Here is a 19,688-nt window from a genome sequence, read left to right as displayed (position 1 = left end):
AAAGCATTTTCACTGGGTATAACGTTCTAGGTCATTCTACTGTCTTCTGCTTGCACAGTTTATGATCAGAAGCCTGCTGAAATTGTTATTTTTGTTCCTCTGCATGATGTCTTTTCCCCGCTGGCTGCTTTTATGTTCTCTTTATCATGGCTTTAAGGAATTTGATTATGATATGCTTTTCTGTTGTCTTTCTTCCATCTGGGGTTTGTTGAAGTCACTGGATTTGTAAATGTATAGTTGTCATCAAAACTGAAAATTTCTGTCTACTCTTTCTTCAAATAATTTTTGACCTACCCTTACTTCTAAGATGAATGTAAGCTTGACATTGTTCTAGAAGTCACTGAGACTCTTGTTCATTTTTCTCCCGTCTTTTTCTGTGCTTCCTTTGGAACAGTTTCTATTTCCAGGTGTTCAACATCACTTTTTTTCCTACCACAATTTCTAATCTTCTGTTAATCCCAACCACTGCATTTTTTTCATTTGAAGTATTTTACAGTTCTTGAAGTTTTCCCTGGGTTGTTTTATGAATTTCATTTTGTTTTTCATCATGCTCAGATTTTTCTTATACTTCCTTAAAAATATAGAGCATATTTTTCAGTATTCTTCATTGCTAATTCCATCATCTCTTCCATTTCTGGGCCGGTTTCCAATGACTGATATACTCTCTTAGTAACAGATCTTACTTTCCCGCTTCTTTACACATCTTAGTTTGGATTGGATAGTGGGTCCTATACGTTTCATGATATTAGGTGCTACATTAGCGGTGTTTCTTTAAATACTATTGGGCTTTGTTCTAGAATATTCTTATTCATTAGAATTAGTTTGATCCTTTCAAAACCTGCTTTTAAATTGTTTTAGAGTGGGTCAATATTGTCTTCACTACTAAGGCAGTATCCTTCTGACAACTCCATTTTAGGAGGTTTTTCCAATCTGGACAGTAGGAATCATGTGTGAGCCCTGGGGATTGTTTCATACTCTGTCCACCTATTTACCTGTTCTTTTCCATTTTTTGTTTTTTTTTTTTTTTTCCTGGTCTTGGGCAGTTTCCTCCTGCACATAGCAGCACTCAGCTGAAGATTTCAGATGACTCTGCTCGTAGCTCTCTTTCTGTGCAGCTCTCTCCTCTTACATATTCTATTCCACACCTTCTAGCTACGTTGATTTCTCAAAACTCCAAGTTCTTTCTCCTTACCTCAGTTAGGTTTAGGGTTCCTATCCCTGCATTTCAGCCTGGAAACTCTTTCCAAACAGAAATCTGGAGAAATTATAGTGTTCCCCTTGTTTGTTTCCCATTTCTCAGGGATCACTGCTCTCTGCTGGCTGTTGTCCAATACCTGAAAACCATTCTTTCATTTATTTTATCTGGTTTTCCAATTGTTTAAGACTGCAGCAAAAACCCAGCCCCTGTTCTTCCACCACGGCTGGCAGTGCAAGTCCTGTATGTATTTTTAATGTTTATTTGAAAGAATAGATTTCATTATTTTATTCATATGTAAGTAGCAATGTAGAGAGTTTAAAACCGAACACCTAAAATAACAAAGATGTCTAGAGAGAAACTTTGATTGCATTTTCAGAATTGTATTATAACTCTCAGTAAGTCATTCATAACCAAATTTCTGTTAAACCCATAAAAGTAAAATAAAGCCAAGAGATTAAAAATCCATCACCAAGACTGTGGTTGGTCAGTTTGCCTACGTTGAAGAAAGAAAAATCCCAAGGGCTATCAAGAAACAGATATGAAGAAATGTAGTAATGAAGGAAGTAAATATGTCTATTCTTAGCAGTATTTCTAACGTATTACATCACTGGATAAGTAACCTCTATCTCGCTATGACTCAGTTTCTCCATTGCAGTCATTTTGGGGAATGAAAGAAGTTAAGAATGAATGCAATCTGTGAATTCTAAAGCATTACATAGATTACAAAACCGCTTTCGTGTTGGTACTTTTTGAAAGGCAACATTTCAGTGAGATAAAAAGCTGGGTCACTTCTCTCAGTGATAATCATCTATTCAATATAGAGCGAATCATCTAAGCTGTAAGAATATATATTTCCCAGCGGTCTCAAAGGGATTTTCAGTTTGCATGGAAATAAATTCAACCAGTAATGATTTTATTTCCCTCTGAACTTAAGCAGTTGAAGTAGCTCCCTGTTAACTAGAACGGTTTATAGGAATGATTCCTCTTTAAATGCTAAGATGGCATAAGACTTCAGTGTGTAAACATAACTGACAGATCTGTATGTGTAAGTACTTTTGGCTTTTCATAGATACTAAATCAGCAAAAGATTGTGTAGGTGAAAACATTCTACTATAACGAAACAGGAGGACACTGAAACTTTTTAAAGCTAATCTAAGATACCACAGATCCTTATTTTTACTTTTATTTATTTATTTATTCCAAAGATTCATTTATTCATTTTACAAACAGAGAGTGCACGAGCAGGGGGAGGGACAGAGGGAGAGAGAGAAAAAGAGAGAGGGGGTGAGCTGACTCCCCACTGAGCAGGGAGCCCACGTAGGGGCTTGATCTCAAGACCTTGAAATTATGACCTGAGTTGAAACCAAAAGTTGGAGGCTTAACCGAATGAGCCACCCAAGGACCCCTATTTATTTATTTTTTTAAGTACTCTTTTTTAAGTAGAGCCCCAATGTGGGGCTTGAACTCATGATCCTGAGATCAAGACCTGAGCTGAGATCAAGAGCCAATGCTTAACCCACTGAGCCACCCAACTGCCCCTAAGATACCACAGATTTGGGGCACCTGGGTGGCTCAGTGGGTTAAGCCTCTGCCTTCGGCTCAGGTCATGATCTCAGGGTCCTGGGATCAAGCCCTGCATCAGGCTCTCTGCTCTGCAGGGAGCCTGCTTCCCCCCTCTTACTCTGCTTGCCTCTCTGCCTACTTGTGATCTCTGTCAAATAAATCAATAAAATCTTAAAAAAAAAGATACCACAGATTTTTAAATGTACCATTACTTTATATGGTAGTATAAAATGAAGAAAAAATGTAAATTGATTAATTGAATTTAAATAAAAAACGAAGAAACAAAAAATGCCGCCGATTAATTATGATGTTTTTCAGAAAATTTAAAACAAATTCTAATGTCAGATGAATTGTGAAAAATGGGTAACTTAAAATGCATGTAATACTTAACTTTAAATCATAATCAATGATTTGGAAAAGTTAATGAAACTAGGCACTGAAAATACTTGAAAAGCATTAACCAGACAGGTATAAATGAAAGTCTTTGTGTTTCACCAGAATAAGTAAAAAATAAATACTCAAAATACTTGTAAAGTTAAAACTCCTTGAACTACAAAACAAAATTACCACTCTGAAGTTTTCCAAACAAATACATTCTTATTTTACCTATTACTAACAGAGCACAAACCATTAAAAGATAAGATCGGTTGTATATTTAAAAACATCTTTAATGAAAGCCGATTTTAGAATCAATGACATATACTCGGAAAAGCAAAACTGCTCTGTTGATAGAAAATGGCAGAAGTCATCCTGCAGAAGAGGAAGTATCTGGGAATAGATATCTTCTGCTTGCTCTTATTATCCTTAGTGATTCAAACAATACACTGGGGCATTATCCTATAACCAGACAAACTGCTGTTCATGTTTGACAATAGGGAAAACCATCCTCCCATAACCAAGAAAGAAAATACTTTTTCTTCAGGACTACTGCTTCACCACCATAGTCTCCCCCGCCACCTCTCTCATTAAAGATTATGGCCTACAGAGCCTGGGTGGTTCAGTTGGTTAAGTGACTGCCTTCAGCTCAGGTCATGATCCTGGAGTCCTAGGATCAAGTCCTGCATCAGGCTCTCTCTGCTCAGTGGGGAATCTGCTTCTCCATCTAACCCTCCCCTTCTTGTGCATGCTCTCTCTCTCTCTAATAAATAAATAAAATCTTTAAAAAAAAAAGATGATGGCCTATTTTAGTGTAATTAGTACTCAAAATAAATAACCATTGAGAATAGTTATTACCTAACTCAAGTATCAGTTCTTGACCACACCTGATTTTCAACTTCTCTACTTAAGTACTTGCCTAACAACCAAGAGTCATTAATAACTGCATCATCTTAATCATACTTATTTGGAGCTCTGAGACCACTCTTTTTAATTAAAACAGCAAAGAAATCCTTAAAATCTAACACTAACCTCTCCTGTTTCAGGGATGATTTAAGAGATGATAAACTTGCTGGCAGTTAGGAAAAGAACGGCTTATTCCAAAAAGTGACTAATTAACAAGAAGTATAATGTGGGGAGCAGAGATAAGAGAAAGGGACTACCGATTATCAAATGGTTTCACTTACTTGTGAAGCATAAGGAATAACATGGAGGACATTAGGAGAAGGAAAGGAGAAGTGAATTGGGGGAAATCGGAGGGGAAGAGGAAGTTAAGAGAGACTGTGGACTCTGAGAAACAAACTGAGAGTTTTGGAGGGGAGGGGGAAAAGGGTGAGCCTGGTGGTAGGTATTAAGGAGGGCACATATTGCATGGAGCACTGAAAAAATAAAATAGAATTTTAAAAGGGGGGGAGGGACGGAGAGAGAAAGGGACTACCAGAGCACCATTTCAGAGAAGAATACATGTAACTAATTGAGAGAAGTCCTATTAACAATCCTCTTGATTCCATTATGTAACATTCAAAGGCTGAAACCTCATCACGCTGAAAGTATCTACAATATAATGAGTTTCCCAGATTATAGAGTTTAAACAATTACTGAATAAAAAATTAAGATCATTTAAAAAAACACAAAATTTTGTCATATGTTATACCATGTGGAAAACCTATCATCCAATTACTATATTTATTGATTACTTTAAAAGACATCTTTGACCCTATAAAAAACGTATTTGTCAGTACACAGACCCACTTACTTGTCAAAGCTATACTGGGCCATTCTAGCAATGAAGGTTGCTTCCCCAACCACCTGAGCCATTCTTCCAAGAGCTTCCCCTGCTGCACATCGTAAGATGGGGTTTGGGTTGTCCAGAGCACCCATAACCAGAGTCAGAGCAGATTTACGAACTTCCTCAGGCCCTAACGTACTTTTGTTTTCAGCCAGGCCCTATAGTTATTTAAAAGAAAAAAAAAGGCAATTCAAAATTCACATTAAATTTTTTAAAAAATGTGCTGCAATCTCTGTAAATATATCCACTTCACCTACTTTTTTCCAACCACCTTTTCATTTTTTTAAGTTTTTATTTTAATCACCCAGTGCCCATCATGACAAGTGCACTCCTTAATCCCCATCATCTATTTCACCCGTGCCCCCATGCACCTCCCCTCTGATAACGAGTTTCCTCTCAATAGTTAAAGAGTTTGCTTCTTGGTTTATCACTCTTTTTCCCTTTGCTCATTTGTTTTGCTTCTTAAATTCCACATATCAGTGAAATCATATGGTATTTGTCTTTCTCTGATTTATTTCACTTAGCATTGTACTTCTAAGTCCATCCATGTCATTGCAAATGGCAAGATTTCATTCCTTTTATGGCTGAGTAATATTGCACATATATACCACCTCCTCTTTACCTATTCATCTATTGATGGGCACTTGGGCTGCTTCCATGTCTTTGCTATTATAAATAATGCTCTATAAAATAGGGGTGCATGTGTCAACCATCTTTTTTTTAACTGAAGTATAGTTGACATGCAACATTAGTTTCAGCTGTACAGCACAGTGATTGGATAATTTTGTGCATTAAGTTAGCTCATCATAAGTGCAGTCACCATGTGTCACTACACAACATTATTACACTATTATTAACTATATTCCCCATGCTACATTTCTGTGCCCTATTTATTTTATAACTGTAAATATGTATCTCTTAATCCCCTTCACCATTTTTACCTATTCCCCTCTTCAACCATCTTTCATATGTATATACTACATCTAGAATCAATACCTGTTAGATCGACAGTAATTACTTTCCTAAACATGATTCAGAACATGATACATAACATAGTTACAGTCAATCAGCCCTAAAATGAACAATCCCTAGAAGTGTCTCTATCCAAAGACTATGCTCATAAATTGTTTTTATATAAAAGGATACTCTACTATTTTTTTTAAAGATTTTATTTATTTATTTGACAGACAGTGATCACAAGTAGGCAGAGAGAGAGCCACCCACTGAGCCACCCGGGCACCCCAAGGACACTCTACTATTAAATCAACTATCATTCAACTGATTGACATTTATCATTAGAACTTTAAGTAAGGAAAAGGTTTGATGAGTACAAAACTTTGATTTATTTATATAAAAATTTCAGAGAAGATAATTATGTCATCAAGAGTACATTCAGGGCACCTGGACAGCTCAGTCATTAAGCGTCTGCCTTCGGCTTGGGTCATGGTCCCAGGGTCCTGGGATCGAGGCCCACACTGGGCTCCATGCTCAGCGGGAAGCCTGCTTCTCCCTCTCTCACTCCCCTTCCTTGCGTTCCCTCTCTCTCTGTGTCTCTCTCTGTCAAATAAATAAATAATTTTTTTAAAAAGAGTACATTCAATAAGTATAAAAAGATAAAATGGAGTAAAAATATCAGTAACTGAATACTGATACAGTTTGTTCATCATATTAAATGTCAATTATCTCTGTTCTAGGTACACTTACTGTCATGGAACTTGATAACAAAATCCAACTCATGGTGCCAAAGGAAATGTTAACTACAAGAGTGGCATTAGTGAGTAAATCTATGAAGACAAGTGTTCTGTGAACAAATATTACAGTTGGTACACTAGCCTTCCAAACACTAAGGGAGACCATGACTACCCAATTCTTTTTTAAAAAACTCAGATGTTGGTCTTAGCTGATGGTCTTTAAATAGGGCATATACTAACAGTTATACAAATGATATAAACTTGTATTACTATAATCAATAACTATGTCCCTCTTTCACAATGTTTACAAAACATGATTTAATTCATGCCCATTTAAACACTTGTACTTGCTGCCATTTTATTTTACAAATAAAACTTTATAATAAGCTTAGTGCTGAGCAATATAAAAAGTTTTCAAATACATCATGAGAGGCTGCAAAGAACAGTACATGAACTCTGAGAGGCAAAATACGTTATTTCACTACATGTATGTAGAAACCAAAGTTTAAAGGATTAAAGGAACTGCACAAGACATAAACCTAACGAGAGCTAAACCAGAACAGAGTCTCCCAATACAGCCTTTTTCAGCTGTACAACATAGCCTCTCCTGATTTATGGTCTAACCACAAACTGAACTCAAGTTTTGTCTGGTCAACCTCCAGTAGAATATCAGATTGCATTAGACATCTTTCATTCTGAAAGAACTTACTAGCACTTGTAAAATCTGAAAGGTCACATCGAAACATGAACTTGAACATTATTAAAATAGAAAACACCTATTTAATTACAATGAGCCTAATAAGTAGTTTCTAACAATTTAATATAAAAACATAGTTATCAAGTGATACACATATAATTATCATAATGGTCTAGATATACATGTCTTATTAAAGACATTAATGAAAATCTTATTTCAGAATACTTATGCTTTAAAAGTAAATACCTTTAATGCACTAAGAACAGCAGTAAAAATATTAAGCTGCACAGCCTGCTGGCGGACACCTTTGGCTTGTTTAACACATTCAGCAAAGTGATCCAACATTTGTAATCTATAATCATAGAATAAAGATAACATTAGCAATACTTTTCACTCATATATGGCTCAGAAAACAGAAATAAGAGCAACAGCTAAGTGTATAACAAATAATGTCCCATGCTGTTTCATTTCTATTTCATTCCTGCAGCTGATTTAAACGAGATCTCTTCCTCCTGAATTGATAGAGGGACATGTGGTTTTTACCTGGCACAGTAGCCAAACTGTGGAAAAAGCTGAGATGCCCCTCAACAGATGAATGGATAAAGAAGATGTGGTCCATATAGACAATGAAATATTACTCAGCCAGCAGAAAGGATGAATACCCACCATTTGTAAAGACATGGATGGAACTGGAGGGGATTATGCTGGGTGAAATAAGTCAAGCAGAGAAAAGAGAAAGACAGTTACCATATGGTTTCACTCACATGTGGAACATAAGGAATAGCATGGAGAACCATAGGGGAAGGGAGGGAAAACTGAAGGGGCACAAATCAGAGAGGGAGAGGGAGAACGAACCATGAGACTACGGACTCTGGGAAACAAACTGAGGGTTTGGGGATGGAATGGGGTTGGTGGGTATTGAGGAGGGCATGTGGTATGATGAGCACTTGGTGTTATACACAACTAATGAATCACTGAACACTATATCAAAAAGCGGTGGCTACTGAACATAATAATTTAAAAAAAACTGTAACAAAGCAAGCAACTAAACATTAAGTTTCAATTAACAAAATAAGGTCTATAATTTCAATGTTCTTTGATGTTAACCCCAGCATCTAACAAAGTGCCTGGCATATAGTAGGTGCTCAAGGTTTCTTGAATAGAATAACGATCATTAATTATGCATCTATATAGAAGATTTTTAAGTTAGAAATGTTAAAATGTGGCATAATTTTTCTCTTCTTTTAAAATACTCTAATGAATCACTTAACACTATATCAAAAACTAATGATGTACCATTCGGTGGCTAACTGAACATATAAAAATAAATAAATAAATACAAAATAAAATAAAATACCTCACATGGAAGAAGACAGTACCTCATGTCCTATTCTCAGAAGCTAACTGGGAGATTTTGAAAAAGATTTAGCTGTGGTAATTTTTTTTTTAATGTAGAAAATCAGAAGTGAATTTTTTTATTATTTCAAATTTTTAAATGAGACAGCAAAAAAAAAAAATCACAGCCATTTGAGACTATTCTGATAAAAGAGAATGAGATCATTTCAGATTCTAAAAATAAATGGGTTGGGCAAAGGAATGCTGGGAAGTTGGATTTAGTACTAAAATAACTATGAACTAAAGCAGAAAATCAGTATCTCCCTAAGGTCACTATAAGGATTAAGCTCAGTGTAAAATAGCCCATAGGTCTCAGGTCAGAGCATTCTCCAAAATCACTGAGGAAGAAATCATCTAGTCTCCAGTAGCAGCTCCAGTTAGAGTTACTGGAGGCTAAAACTGACCACTTTAATGCTATGTACATCTTCTGTGGATGAGGAAGCAGCACATTATTCACACTGCCTTCAAGCACACACATAAGAGACCCATGTCTCCAACACTACTGTTAAGCATCATTTGCCTATAACTGACCTTAAGTACATAATCTTTTAAAACAATTTATTTTAAAAAAGTTTTTTATAAAATATTCATTTCATTTAATTTGAAGACTAGTAACGAAAAGTTACTAACCAGAAATAACTACTCTTATAGTTATACATGTACATACATGTAAACATGGTATACACATTTTCACTCTTCCGTTTGAGAAACCACCATACACAGACAAAATGTCTAATAAAGTTAGGGAGAGTGTCTGTACAAAGAATATAGCAAACCAACATGCTCCTTTTAGAAAAACAACCGTTATTTTAATTTCCAAAGTTCCAGACTCAAGTGGAATGACAAACCTTATTATGGAGCAAATATCTCACTCATTAACTTTGTCAGTAACAAAAAGAAAAGACTTATTAGCAAACTTATTTAATGAATTCCTCATTAAAGATATAGTGAAAACCTACTTATAAACCGGCAAATGAACTACTGAAATGAAAATCTTGCTGTTTAAGACACAGTCCACAAGACAATGGTACCGGATGCTAGTACACAGAGCCAAATCTTAAAAACAGCTTCAAATTATATGGAATTTTCATGCAATTTTTTTTCAATCATGTATGTGGTCACTTAGGGCATTAAATTTATAAGCCTATTATTTAAGTAGTAATTCACTTTATTGTAGGTAACTGGGATGGGAAAAATCTTAGTTTGAGTATGATTTATGTATTTTTTTCCTAACAGATAACTTTATTTATGTTAAATACTTTAAATTTTATTTATTTATTTTAAACTTTTTATTTAAAATCCAGTTAACGAACATCCAGTGTAATATGAGCTTCACGTGCACAATTTAGTGATTCAACACTTCCATACAACACCTGGTGCTCATAAAAACAAGCACCCTCATCAATCCCCATCACCTCCTTAACCCATCCATCCTGCTAACCACCACTCCTCTGGTAGAATTTATATTTAACTAAAATTACCTGATAGACTTTATACTAACCGGTGTTTATAAGACACATGAGGAAACACTACACCAAAAAGAGCCACGGAAGCATCAATGACTGAAACCCCAAGTGGGAGAGGACCAGGCACAGCTTCTCCGGCAGGTATGCGTAAGTAAATGGAGGATGGATCATGCTCCAGAGCCCCACTTCCAGATGCGCTGTTTGGCTGGAGCTACAAAAAAAAAAAAAAAAAAAAAGACGTAAAAATCATTCAAAATCTCCTTGAATGAGTATTAGTCAAGAAAAATAGAATGTGAGATAGAAAAAAAGGTTAGCAATATCAACAACAAAAAAATAAGAATGACTGAATCTGAAAATTTCCAACAAAAAAACCCCACAAGAATGATTGAATCACAAAATTTTTAAATAGACAAAAATATGATTTATCCAGAAAAAAAACCATCAGAAATTGTACAATTTTACACATACATAAAATTGTATAATTTTTTATCTTATATAATTTTAAGAATGCTTATTTATTCTAAAACATTTTTATACTGCCCACCTTAAAAAGTGCAAGCAAAACAATATCAGGAATAACTTAAACCCACACAAAAAAAAAAAATTAAAAGAAGCTGTTGTAACTCTTTTAAAAGAACATAAGAAATTTACCTTTTTTCACTACTTATCTACATCAGGAAGCTATCCTTAAATGTGTAGGAAAGCCAAAATAAAATTAAACTTTAGTCTGCAATATTTTCTTTTTAAATGACAATGTATAATAACACCACTGCTTTTGATTAAGTTGTATTTCAGTTCCCTGTATGGTTTGCTACCTGGTCTTCAATTGATTTATGATCAGTTTCTTGAAGCCAGGAACCTAGAAGAACGCTGTCATCATAATGGCAGAGGGATCTGAGGAGGGAAGTAGTTGTGTTCGCTGAATTGTCAGTCAAAGTGAATTCTGCTACCAGTTCTCTCAGAAGTGCGTTGAAAGATCCTAAAAAATAGAACTTCAGATCAGACATGAAAGAATAATTTTTATGAAAATTACAATCACTGCTCACAAAAAGAAGCAACATGTTCTACAGGGATAAAATAATTAAGTCCCTGTTCTCTTTAAAAAAAAAAAATCTGTATTAAATATTTTACTGCTGATTTTAACCTACAATAATGGTATTATGCCTTTCTATCGCTTCCCAGCCTTTTGTCTAAGATCAAGTGTATTACTGTATTATGCCTTTTAGCCCAAATTATTTAAAGTAACAGAAACACTCAAACAGAGGAAATATTTCTATTAAATGTTCACATTTAAATTTAATAAATTTAAATATATTAAATATATTGTAATGATTTAAATATCTGTTTAAATATATTAAATATGACACAATTATTGTTTATTATTAATTATCCAATGAGGGGAACCTGAGGCTCAATGGGTTAAAGCCTCTGCCTTCGGCTCAGGTCATGATCAGGGAGCCTGCTTCCTCCTCTCTCTCTGCCTGCCTCTCTGCCTACTTGTGATCTCTATCTGTCAAATAAATAAATAAAATCTTTAAAAAAAATAATTACGTAATGATGTGCAAACACTGAACCATAACACATCAGAATTCTTGGGTATGGCTGAACTGAACACAGATCCATGGCTTACTTTAATATTAGCATTTTATATAATATTTGATGTCTGTAAAGTATATTATTATTCTCTGTCAAGATTCCTAAATTATTGTCTATATTAAAATATATATGAAGCAGTTCAGGATAATAATTAAGAGGACAGAGGGGGGTACCGAGCCCCACATCGGGCTCTCTGCTAGGCAAGGAGCCTGCTTCCCTTCCTTTATCTGCCTCTGTCCGCCTACTTGTGATCTCTCTCTCTGTCAAATAAATAAATAAAACCTTTAAAAAAAAATCTCCCTCATCTTATAAAAAAAAATAAATAAAATAAAATAAAAATTAAAAAAATAAATAAAATAAAATAAAAAAGAGGACAGAGGGGTGACTAGGTTGCTCAATCAGTGAAACATTTGCCTTCAGCTCATGATCCTGGGGTCCTGGGATCCAGCCCCACAATGGGCTTCCTACTCAGTGGGGTGTCTGCTTCTCCCTCTGCCTCACCCCTACTTGTGCTCAATCTCTCTCTCAAACAAATAAATAAAAATCTTTTAAAAAAATAAATAAAAGCATAGGCTTTAAAGCTGAACCATCTGGCTCTGAATCCAAGCTCTACCACTTACTATATCTCAAACTTGGGCAAGTTACATTACCTCTCTGTACCCAAGGCTCTTCATCTATAAAATACAGCTGAATTACGTCATAAAGCTGTGGTTAGAGTCAAAGGAAATAATACATGTAAAGGGATTAGAACAGACCCGGAGCACAGTAGGTGCCCCACAAGTGTTAGTTTCTTCATATGAAGAAAAGTAAAATAGTTGTCTTCCTCGGCAAAGTCAGGGAAGAGCCTTGGTCAGAACTCTATAATACTGTGTGAAGAACTGGAGAGGTAAATTGAAGAATTTTTACTAGATACCATAAATTTTATTTACCTTCATAAGTTTTGGGAGGTAACAAAGCCAAGATATCGTAAAGTCTTAAACGGACCATTGCAGCACTGGCTTTCAGATGAGCTCCATGGGCTTTAATTACAGACGGAATGCTAAAATATCAAAAGTATAGTTGGTAACAGCTTACTAGAGTAAGTATTACTTAAAGCATTTTCAGCAACATATTGATGAACAGCCAAAATACACTGGTGAGTATTACATTCTCATTTTAGTTTATTCTGTGGCCTTACTGGCACACTATAAAACACAATTTTATTTCAATCCATACCATTACTATAATTTTTAAGGTCATTTTAAAACAGTAAAATTTTATACATTTCATATATGATATTATAGGGAAGTACAAGACATCACTGTTTATAAATATGTAAAACTGGATGTTAACTTGTCCTAATTGCTTACTTACTGTGACATCATAGTCATGGCACATTCAATAGGAGTCATCAATTTTCTAATCACATCTTCAGTTAGGAGCTCGGAGCAATGTGCAACAAAACTCCTCATTGCTAGATAAAATTTTTAAAAGAACAGATTTAGGATAGCTTTTGTGAAAATTAAAAAAATTACAGAATTACATAAAGATACCTATAGTTCTCCATTATTATACAATATAAGGCTCTGAAATCAGGTCAAACCGAAAGAACCAACTGCAACTACAGAGAAAAATCATTAGAAGAGCCTAGAAGAAAGGTGGAGGGAGGGAAGGTATCTAGTAGGGAGATTTCTGTGAGTGGGAAATCAAAGGTCTTATAACATCACTAAATTCAGATAACTACAAAGAATGCAGCTTCAAGATAAAACTGAGAGCGCACAAAATAGCTCAGTGAGAGGGAACATCTTTGCTGCCTCTTTAGCAACAGAACTAAGACAAAAACAGCTCTTAGATGTGTGGGAACAAAAAGGACCCCTTGCCCTGCCGCCCTTATGCTTTAGCATATATCTGTTTCCCACAACTTGGAAAAAGAAGCACTTTTCACTGAGATAAACCAAAAAAGAATAGCATCACCCAGTGTAATTCTAATTCCCAAAGGAAACCAAACATGAGCCTTTCCTGTAAGTTTTTAGCTTCTAAACAAAAACAACTTTATTCATAATTTTTGTAACAATGATGTCTGAAAAAAAATGCATCAGCATTTGCAGATTTGAAAATGCTAGCTGTGTCCATTATGAAAAGACTTACTGTCAACTCAGTGACCTTGAAGATCCTGAGTTTCTTCTTCGAATACCCGCCAAGCTGTTTACTTGGCGGCCAGTGCCTCTGTGACAGGTGGACAACTGCAATCACTGGGAATCAAAGGCCTGGGCTCTGGCTCTCACCTTACCCCTGATACTAACGTCCTCTCAGAGTCTCAGCTTCATTTCCATCGCAAAATTAGCAAACCGGCACAGGTTATTTATAACGCTTCTCTCTAAATCTACAAGTCTATGAATTTGTCATTACACACTAAAATAAAAATTTGAAGCAGTGATTTTCCTTCCCCTCACAAATATTTTAGTAATAAAATAATATTCTGAGAGTACAATCCTTTCAGTTCTTACCACATAAAGCTCCAGCACGACCTTCCAATGTTACCTGCCAAGTAAAAGAATCGCCTCGGGCCTTCTCAGCCTCCAACTCCTTTAGAGAACGAGGAAAAACATTTCTCCACAATAACAACATCTTGGGCAGATGATAACGAACAACAGATGGTCCTATTGGAGAAAACAAGAATGCGAAAACATACATATAAACCGTATATATTTATAACATATGTTTCAAACAAAAGTCAGAGAGCCCCCAAAGGCTTTAACAACACCTAGTGTTTCACTCTATCTTTATCTGTAAACGTAAGATTTTCAACATGCATCTTTTATTTTCCAGTCTGATTGAGAAATAATTGAATATACTGCCGCATAAGTTTAAGGCATACAGTATGATGTTTTGGGTTATAAATAATTGTAAAATGAGCACCACAAAGATGCAGCTAACATTCACCATCTCATATAGACACAATAACATGAAAAACAATTTTTAAAAAATTTTCTCCTTGTGATGAGAACTCTCAGGACTAACTCTCTCACCAGCTGTCCTGTCACACAGCAGTATGATCCACAGCCACCAGGCTGTACACAACAGCCCTGTACTTATTCAGCTTAGAACTGCAAGGCTATACCTTTTCACCACTAGCCTCCTCCCCGACTTCTAAATGTTTCTTATTCAGTAAGTAAAATAACATATCTATTAAAGCATAATAACACTCACCTACAAAGTATCAATATTTTTAGCAGTCAAACATAAATCCTTAACAAGTACTTTAAAAGAAATTACCTATATTCAGAATGGTGAATTATATATTATCAAACTATATTCAGAATGGCGGATTATGCACTGTCAATAATGAACTACTCCTGGGACACCTCTTACGGTATCTCTCCTATTAATACACATGCATATAAACATAGACACCCAGTGCCACACACACACATCTATATATTCCTCCATTTGGGGGGCAACTGATATGGCTAATTTTATTTTATAGAGGAGCAGTATGTTTAGAACTAAAAATTTATATTGCAAAGGAATTCCTTTAACATACCACATAACATATTTAACATAAATTTCTGGAAGAGTTAGCACTTTTTATTTTCTTTAGAAAACTAGGTCAAAGTATAACTTCCAAAAGGTAGATCCTCAAAGTTGTGAGTGACTCTGTAGCGCATGCACACACACACACACACACACACACACACGCTTTTTACAGAAGTTGAATGTACGAACTAAAAGGTAGACACATCTCTTCGCCATGACAACATGTCTCTGTTCTGTGTACAGTGCTAAACTCTGCCTGCATCTCATATTTGTCATAGCACTTAGGAAAGTGAAATGCAGAAGGGTACCCCAGAAAAGCAGCACCAAAAACCATTTAAATGTGACTTTATCCCCCTACCAAAATCATGTCATACATGTCACTCTGGGGATGGAAAGTGCCCCCATACTCTCATCTCATTTGGTGAACACTAAGCCAATTAGTTAGACCAGGGCTATTCTGATAGTAAAGATGAAACTTCATTAATAATTTTGTCATTAAATGTACTTAAGCAGAAATTACCAAAAATAGAAATCTACGCCCAGATGAGAGGAAATACGCCTTCACCAATTTTATTGTGTCATTCAAAGTCTAGAATGTGAAGTTGAATACTTTTAAGTTAAGTTTTCTTTAGTGTCTACTGACAGTCATACAGTTAGACAAGATCCTACTCAAATATGACTATACCTAAAGTCATAAGTGCTCCAAGTAAAAGCCATCCAGCTTGGGTGCGCTGTAAAGACAGCCTGCTATTTTGGGCAGCAGTTCGTAAGAGATCTTCAGCAATACTAACTACCATCTGCAAGAGAAGTTTACAATTGGATTTTAACTGAAACAAGTTAAAGAAATCAAATAAGAAAATACATAGCTAGTATGCTTAATTTAAAAAAGAAGTTGTCTTTTTTTGTTGTTGCTGTTAACATGTTAAAGAGGCAACATCAAGACCTGCTTAATCCAGATGGCACGGCTGTCTCTGAGGAGACCCCAGACAGCACAGTGGTTAAGAGAGAGCTCCAGAGCCAGATTGCCTGGGTTCATATCCCAGCTTTGTCATTTCCCGGCTTTCTGACCTGGGATAACTTAACTTCCCTGCATCAGTTCCCTCAATGGTAAAACAGGAATAATAGGAATGCCAGTCACACTCCAGCAAGGACTGAATAAGTTAATATAGCAAAGCACTCAGTAGAGTGCTGGCCCATGTAACTACTTCATAAATGCTATTATTGGTAGTACCGTTATCTTATATTCAAAGATTTGCTGAACTCCCATTATGTTTCTGCCATGAAGCCAGTCTTATGGCAATTAGAGTCTTAGAGAATCTGTCACAGGGAAAACGGGAAGTAACAAGCAGCACATGATTAAATGACACAACAGTAAGACAGATGTAGTCGTGGTCTGCAAAAGGGAGGTTATCCTAGATGGGGTAGCTCTATTGAGACTGCATTAAAGAAATGGCACTTGAATTAGGCTTCTAAACAAATGGATAAGCTTGGTACAGGCAACCAAGAAGGGGGATGAGATTCTAATGTGTGAATAATGGCATGAAGGCTGAAAAAGGCATGGGAAGGAAGCAAGATGACTGGTCTAAGTAGAACAGCGGGAAATGAGAACGAATGGGTAGAATGAAGGCGAACCGCAGAGGTGCCGGTTTTCCAGACAGAGGGGCTTATATTTATTCTCTGAGCACTGCATAGTCCCAAAGTGTCTCCGAGCTAATGTGAGACATGGAAGTGGTGTGGGGGGATGGGAGAAAGACTGCAAGCAGGATAATCAGAGAGGAGGCAGTCGAAGAACAAAACGAGATGTAAGCTGAGATTCAAGTAGTAGCTATGGAACTCCTAAGAACGAATGAATCTAGTCCTAATGTCCCAGAAAGAATAAGAAGTTAAAAACCTAGCCCTGATCTACATATGTAAAATAATATTTACATAAACACTTAATATTCTTGAGGAAAAAACTGTAATAGTATTAGTAGGTATAGTAGAAAGAAAAAAAACCGACTCATAAAAACCATTCAACTATTATTATCAAAATGCTAAATGCAATAACATATTCTCCAGACATCTTTGAATACAACAATATGAATTTTTCTCTCTAAAAGCTGAAAGAAAAGCTCTGATTTCATCACAATTAGTGTAAGGGTTTTTTCTCTCTAAAATAAAATGACTCTGTACCCAAATAAAATGTACTATTCCTACGCAGAATTAAATATCATTATTGGCAGAACACCATTTTTTGTATTACTGTAGTAAAACTGTTGTTTGATCATCCAGCTCAACATTAAACACAGAAGGCGTTCCAATGAAGACTAAACCCCACATGACAGCATTTAAAATTCCATGGTCTCTTTCGTACCTTTCCCTTGGCATGAGGAATGCCCAACGGACACTGATGAACTCCGCCTAACAAAGCAGCCATGGCAAAGCTGTATCCGCTAACAGCTTCTGGTGAAGTTTTCAAGTTGTTGAGCCGTTCTGCACACCTGTCTAGAAACGGTGTCAGCTGGAATGGTAATGCCACCGCCACACAGCGCAAACACCAGGCGGCGGCAAGCCGGGCAGCCATACTTGGATGAAGCAGCACGGAAGTCACAGTTTCCAAAAGTCCTAAAGAGAAATACAAAAACAAATGGCTCTTTAATAAAGTCAAATGATTTCATAAACTATGAGAATACGTGTAACACAGTGATTAAAATCATAAGCTTTATGGTTTTACCCAAATACTTTCAGAACTTTGCCAAAAACACATTATCTCAGAAATAGTAGAGAATCTTAAAGGAACATTTTCTACAAAATAGTATAATTACATCCCCAAAAAATGATGATGTAAAAATTAAATGTTTATTCAACAAATTTTAGCCAATTATTAGAAACAAACTACGTAACTCTTTTGTCTCCCTAAACTTTATTTCACTATTAAGTCAACATTCACAAACCTAGTGAATCTTAAATAAAACCCAGCTTTTAACAAGTGATCTGAAAACTACTAATTATAGTTGTTTAATAATTATAATGTAGTTACTAATATAATTAGTATTATATAATTATAATACTAATATTATAATTATAATACTATAATTAGTACTTACTAATTATAATGGCAAGCAACTTATCAGGAGTTAAATATCAATCACACTTTTAGGACTTTTTTTGAAATGGTAAAGAGAATTCCAGCAAGTAAGTGAATTATCATACCTATAGATGCTTCCTGAATAAGAGGGGATGCGGTAGCATTCAGGCTCTGCACCAGGCTCCCGAGTTCTTGGAGGGCGCACACCATCACATGCTGGCTTGCTGCAATGTCTGCTGCTCCAGATTTGTTTTCGCCACTAGTATCATTCACTACTGCTTCTGGAAACGCATAATCATGTGTTTGATGTGGGTGAACTAAATTGTGACATAATTTTTTTGATTTATACAGTTGACATTTTTATACCAATATTTCCACCAACTGATGCCTGGGTATTAAAAACTCTGACTGTAATTACTTCTTAGCAGAACATCTGTGTAACTAAACACTAAAGTGACTTAAAACACTGTCCAATGACATCATGAAAATACTGAAATACACACTGAGGGATTTTGCCTGCTTCCAGGAATACACCTAACTTCAGCAAGCAGCAGCAAACCACAGTGTACAAAAGCACTGGCTCCCCAGAAAGGCACCTGGGTTCCAATCCCAACTCCACCAGTCACGTCAGCCACGTGACACTGGGCAAGCCACCCCATGAGTCTCAATTTCTCCATCCACTCAGGGGGTTAAGGGACTATCTCAAAGAGTACTGTGGTGATTAAAAAGTCAATTTGCATAAAGAATGGAGCACAATGCTGCCCACAATACACGTGCATCAATGTCAGCAGCCATTATTGTTACTTCATTATTATCGTTGCTACCTCAAGTGCTGCAATATATTCATAGCAACACTGTTGAATTACTGACCAGAAAGCAGATCTAAAAGGAAAGTAGCTTTAGAATTTCTTACTGGAAAAAAAAAAAAGAATTTCTTACTGAAATGTTTCTCAAAGTTCCTGTTAGCTTTGCTGTCCCCTTCCCTGACCTTTCAATAAAACAGAAATGTATTTAACATGAGACAACTAAAGATTCCTTGTCAAGTTACTAATTGAGAATATATTCTGGCCCATAAATCCCAGATGGATATTTAATTCTGCTTTTAAGATTTTTAAAAAATCAAATGGCTAATCTATGACCTAAGATTAATGACGCTTATAATATAGTAAAACTTCCTTACCTTTTTTGCATTCATTGTGTATTAATAGACTATAAAATGAAATCAAAGAGGGGGACAAACCATAAGATACTCTTTTTTTTTTTTAAGATTTTATTTATTTGACAGAGAGAGAGACAGTGAGAAAGTGAACAAGCAGGGGGTGTGGGAAAGGGAGA

At 35.8% G+C, this 19,688-nt stretch overlaps 1 protein-coding gene across 4 annotated transcripts in view; it reads right to left on the bottom strand.

The window, feature by feature from the left end:
* The window catches only part of HEATR5B (HEAT repeat containing 5B), a 105,665-nt gene that overhangs the window by 67,787 nt on the left and 18,190 nt on the right, over positions 1–19,688 (bottom strand). For all 4 annotated transcript variants that reach the window (XM_032881859.1, XM_032881861.1, XM_032881862.1 and 1 more), the window contains exons 9-18: positions 18,479–18,634; positions 17,640–17,890; positions 15,972–16,083; positions 14,257–14,409; positions 13,124–13,223; positions 12,700–12,809; positions 10,990–11,153; positions 10,210–10,385; positions 7,560–7,665; positions 4,893–5,083 (exon numbers count right to left, since the gene is read on the bottom strand). In XM_032881859.1, coding sequence (XP_032737750.1) covers positions 4,893–5,083; positions 7,560–7,665; positions 10,210–10,385; positions 10,990–11,153; positions 12,700–12,809; positions 13,124–13,223; positions 14,257–14,409; positions 15,972–16,083; positions 17,640–17,890; positions 18,479–18,634 — 1,519 coding nt within the window. The remainder of the gene's footprint in view (positions 1–4,892; positions 5,084–7,559; positions 7,666–10,209; positions 10,386–10,989; positions 11,154–12,699; positions 12,810–13,123; positions 13,224–14,256; positions 14,410–15,971; positions 16,084–17,639; positions 17,891–18,478; positions 18,635–19,688) is intronic.

Source organism: Lontra canadensis, unplaced genomic scaffold, assembly GCF_010015895.1.
Source record: "Lontra canadensis isolate GAN:19392208 unplaced genomic scaffold, GSC_riverotter_1.0 scaffold78, whole genome shotgun sequence".
Lineage (NCBI taxonomy): Eukaryota > Metazoa > Chordata > Mammalia > Carnivora > Mustelidae > Lontra > Lontra canadensis.
Note: the sequence above shows the minus strand (reverse complement) of the source record. Positions and strands in the feature narration are given on the sequence as shown.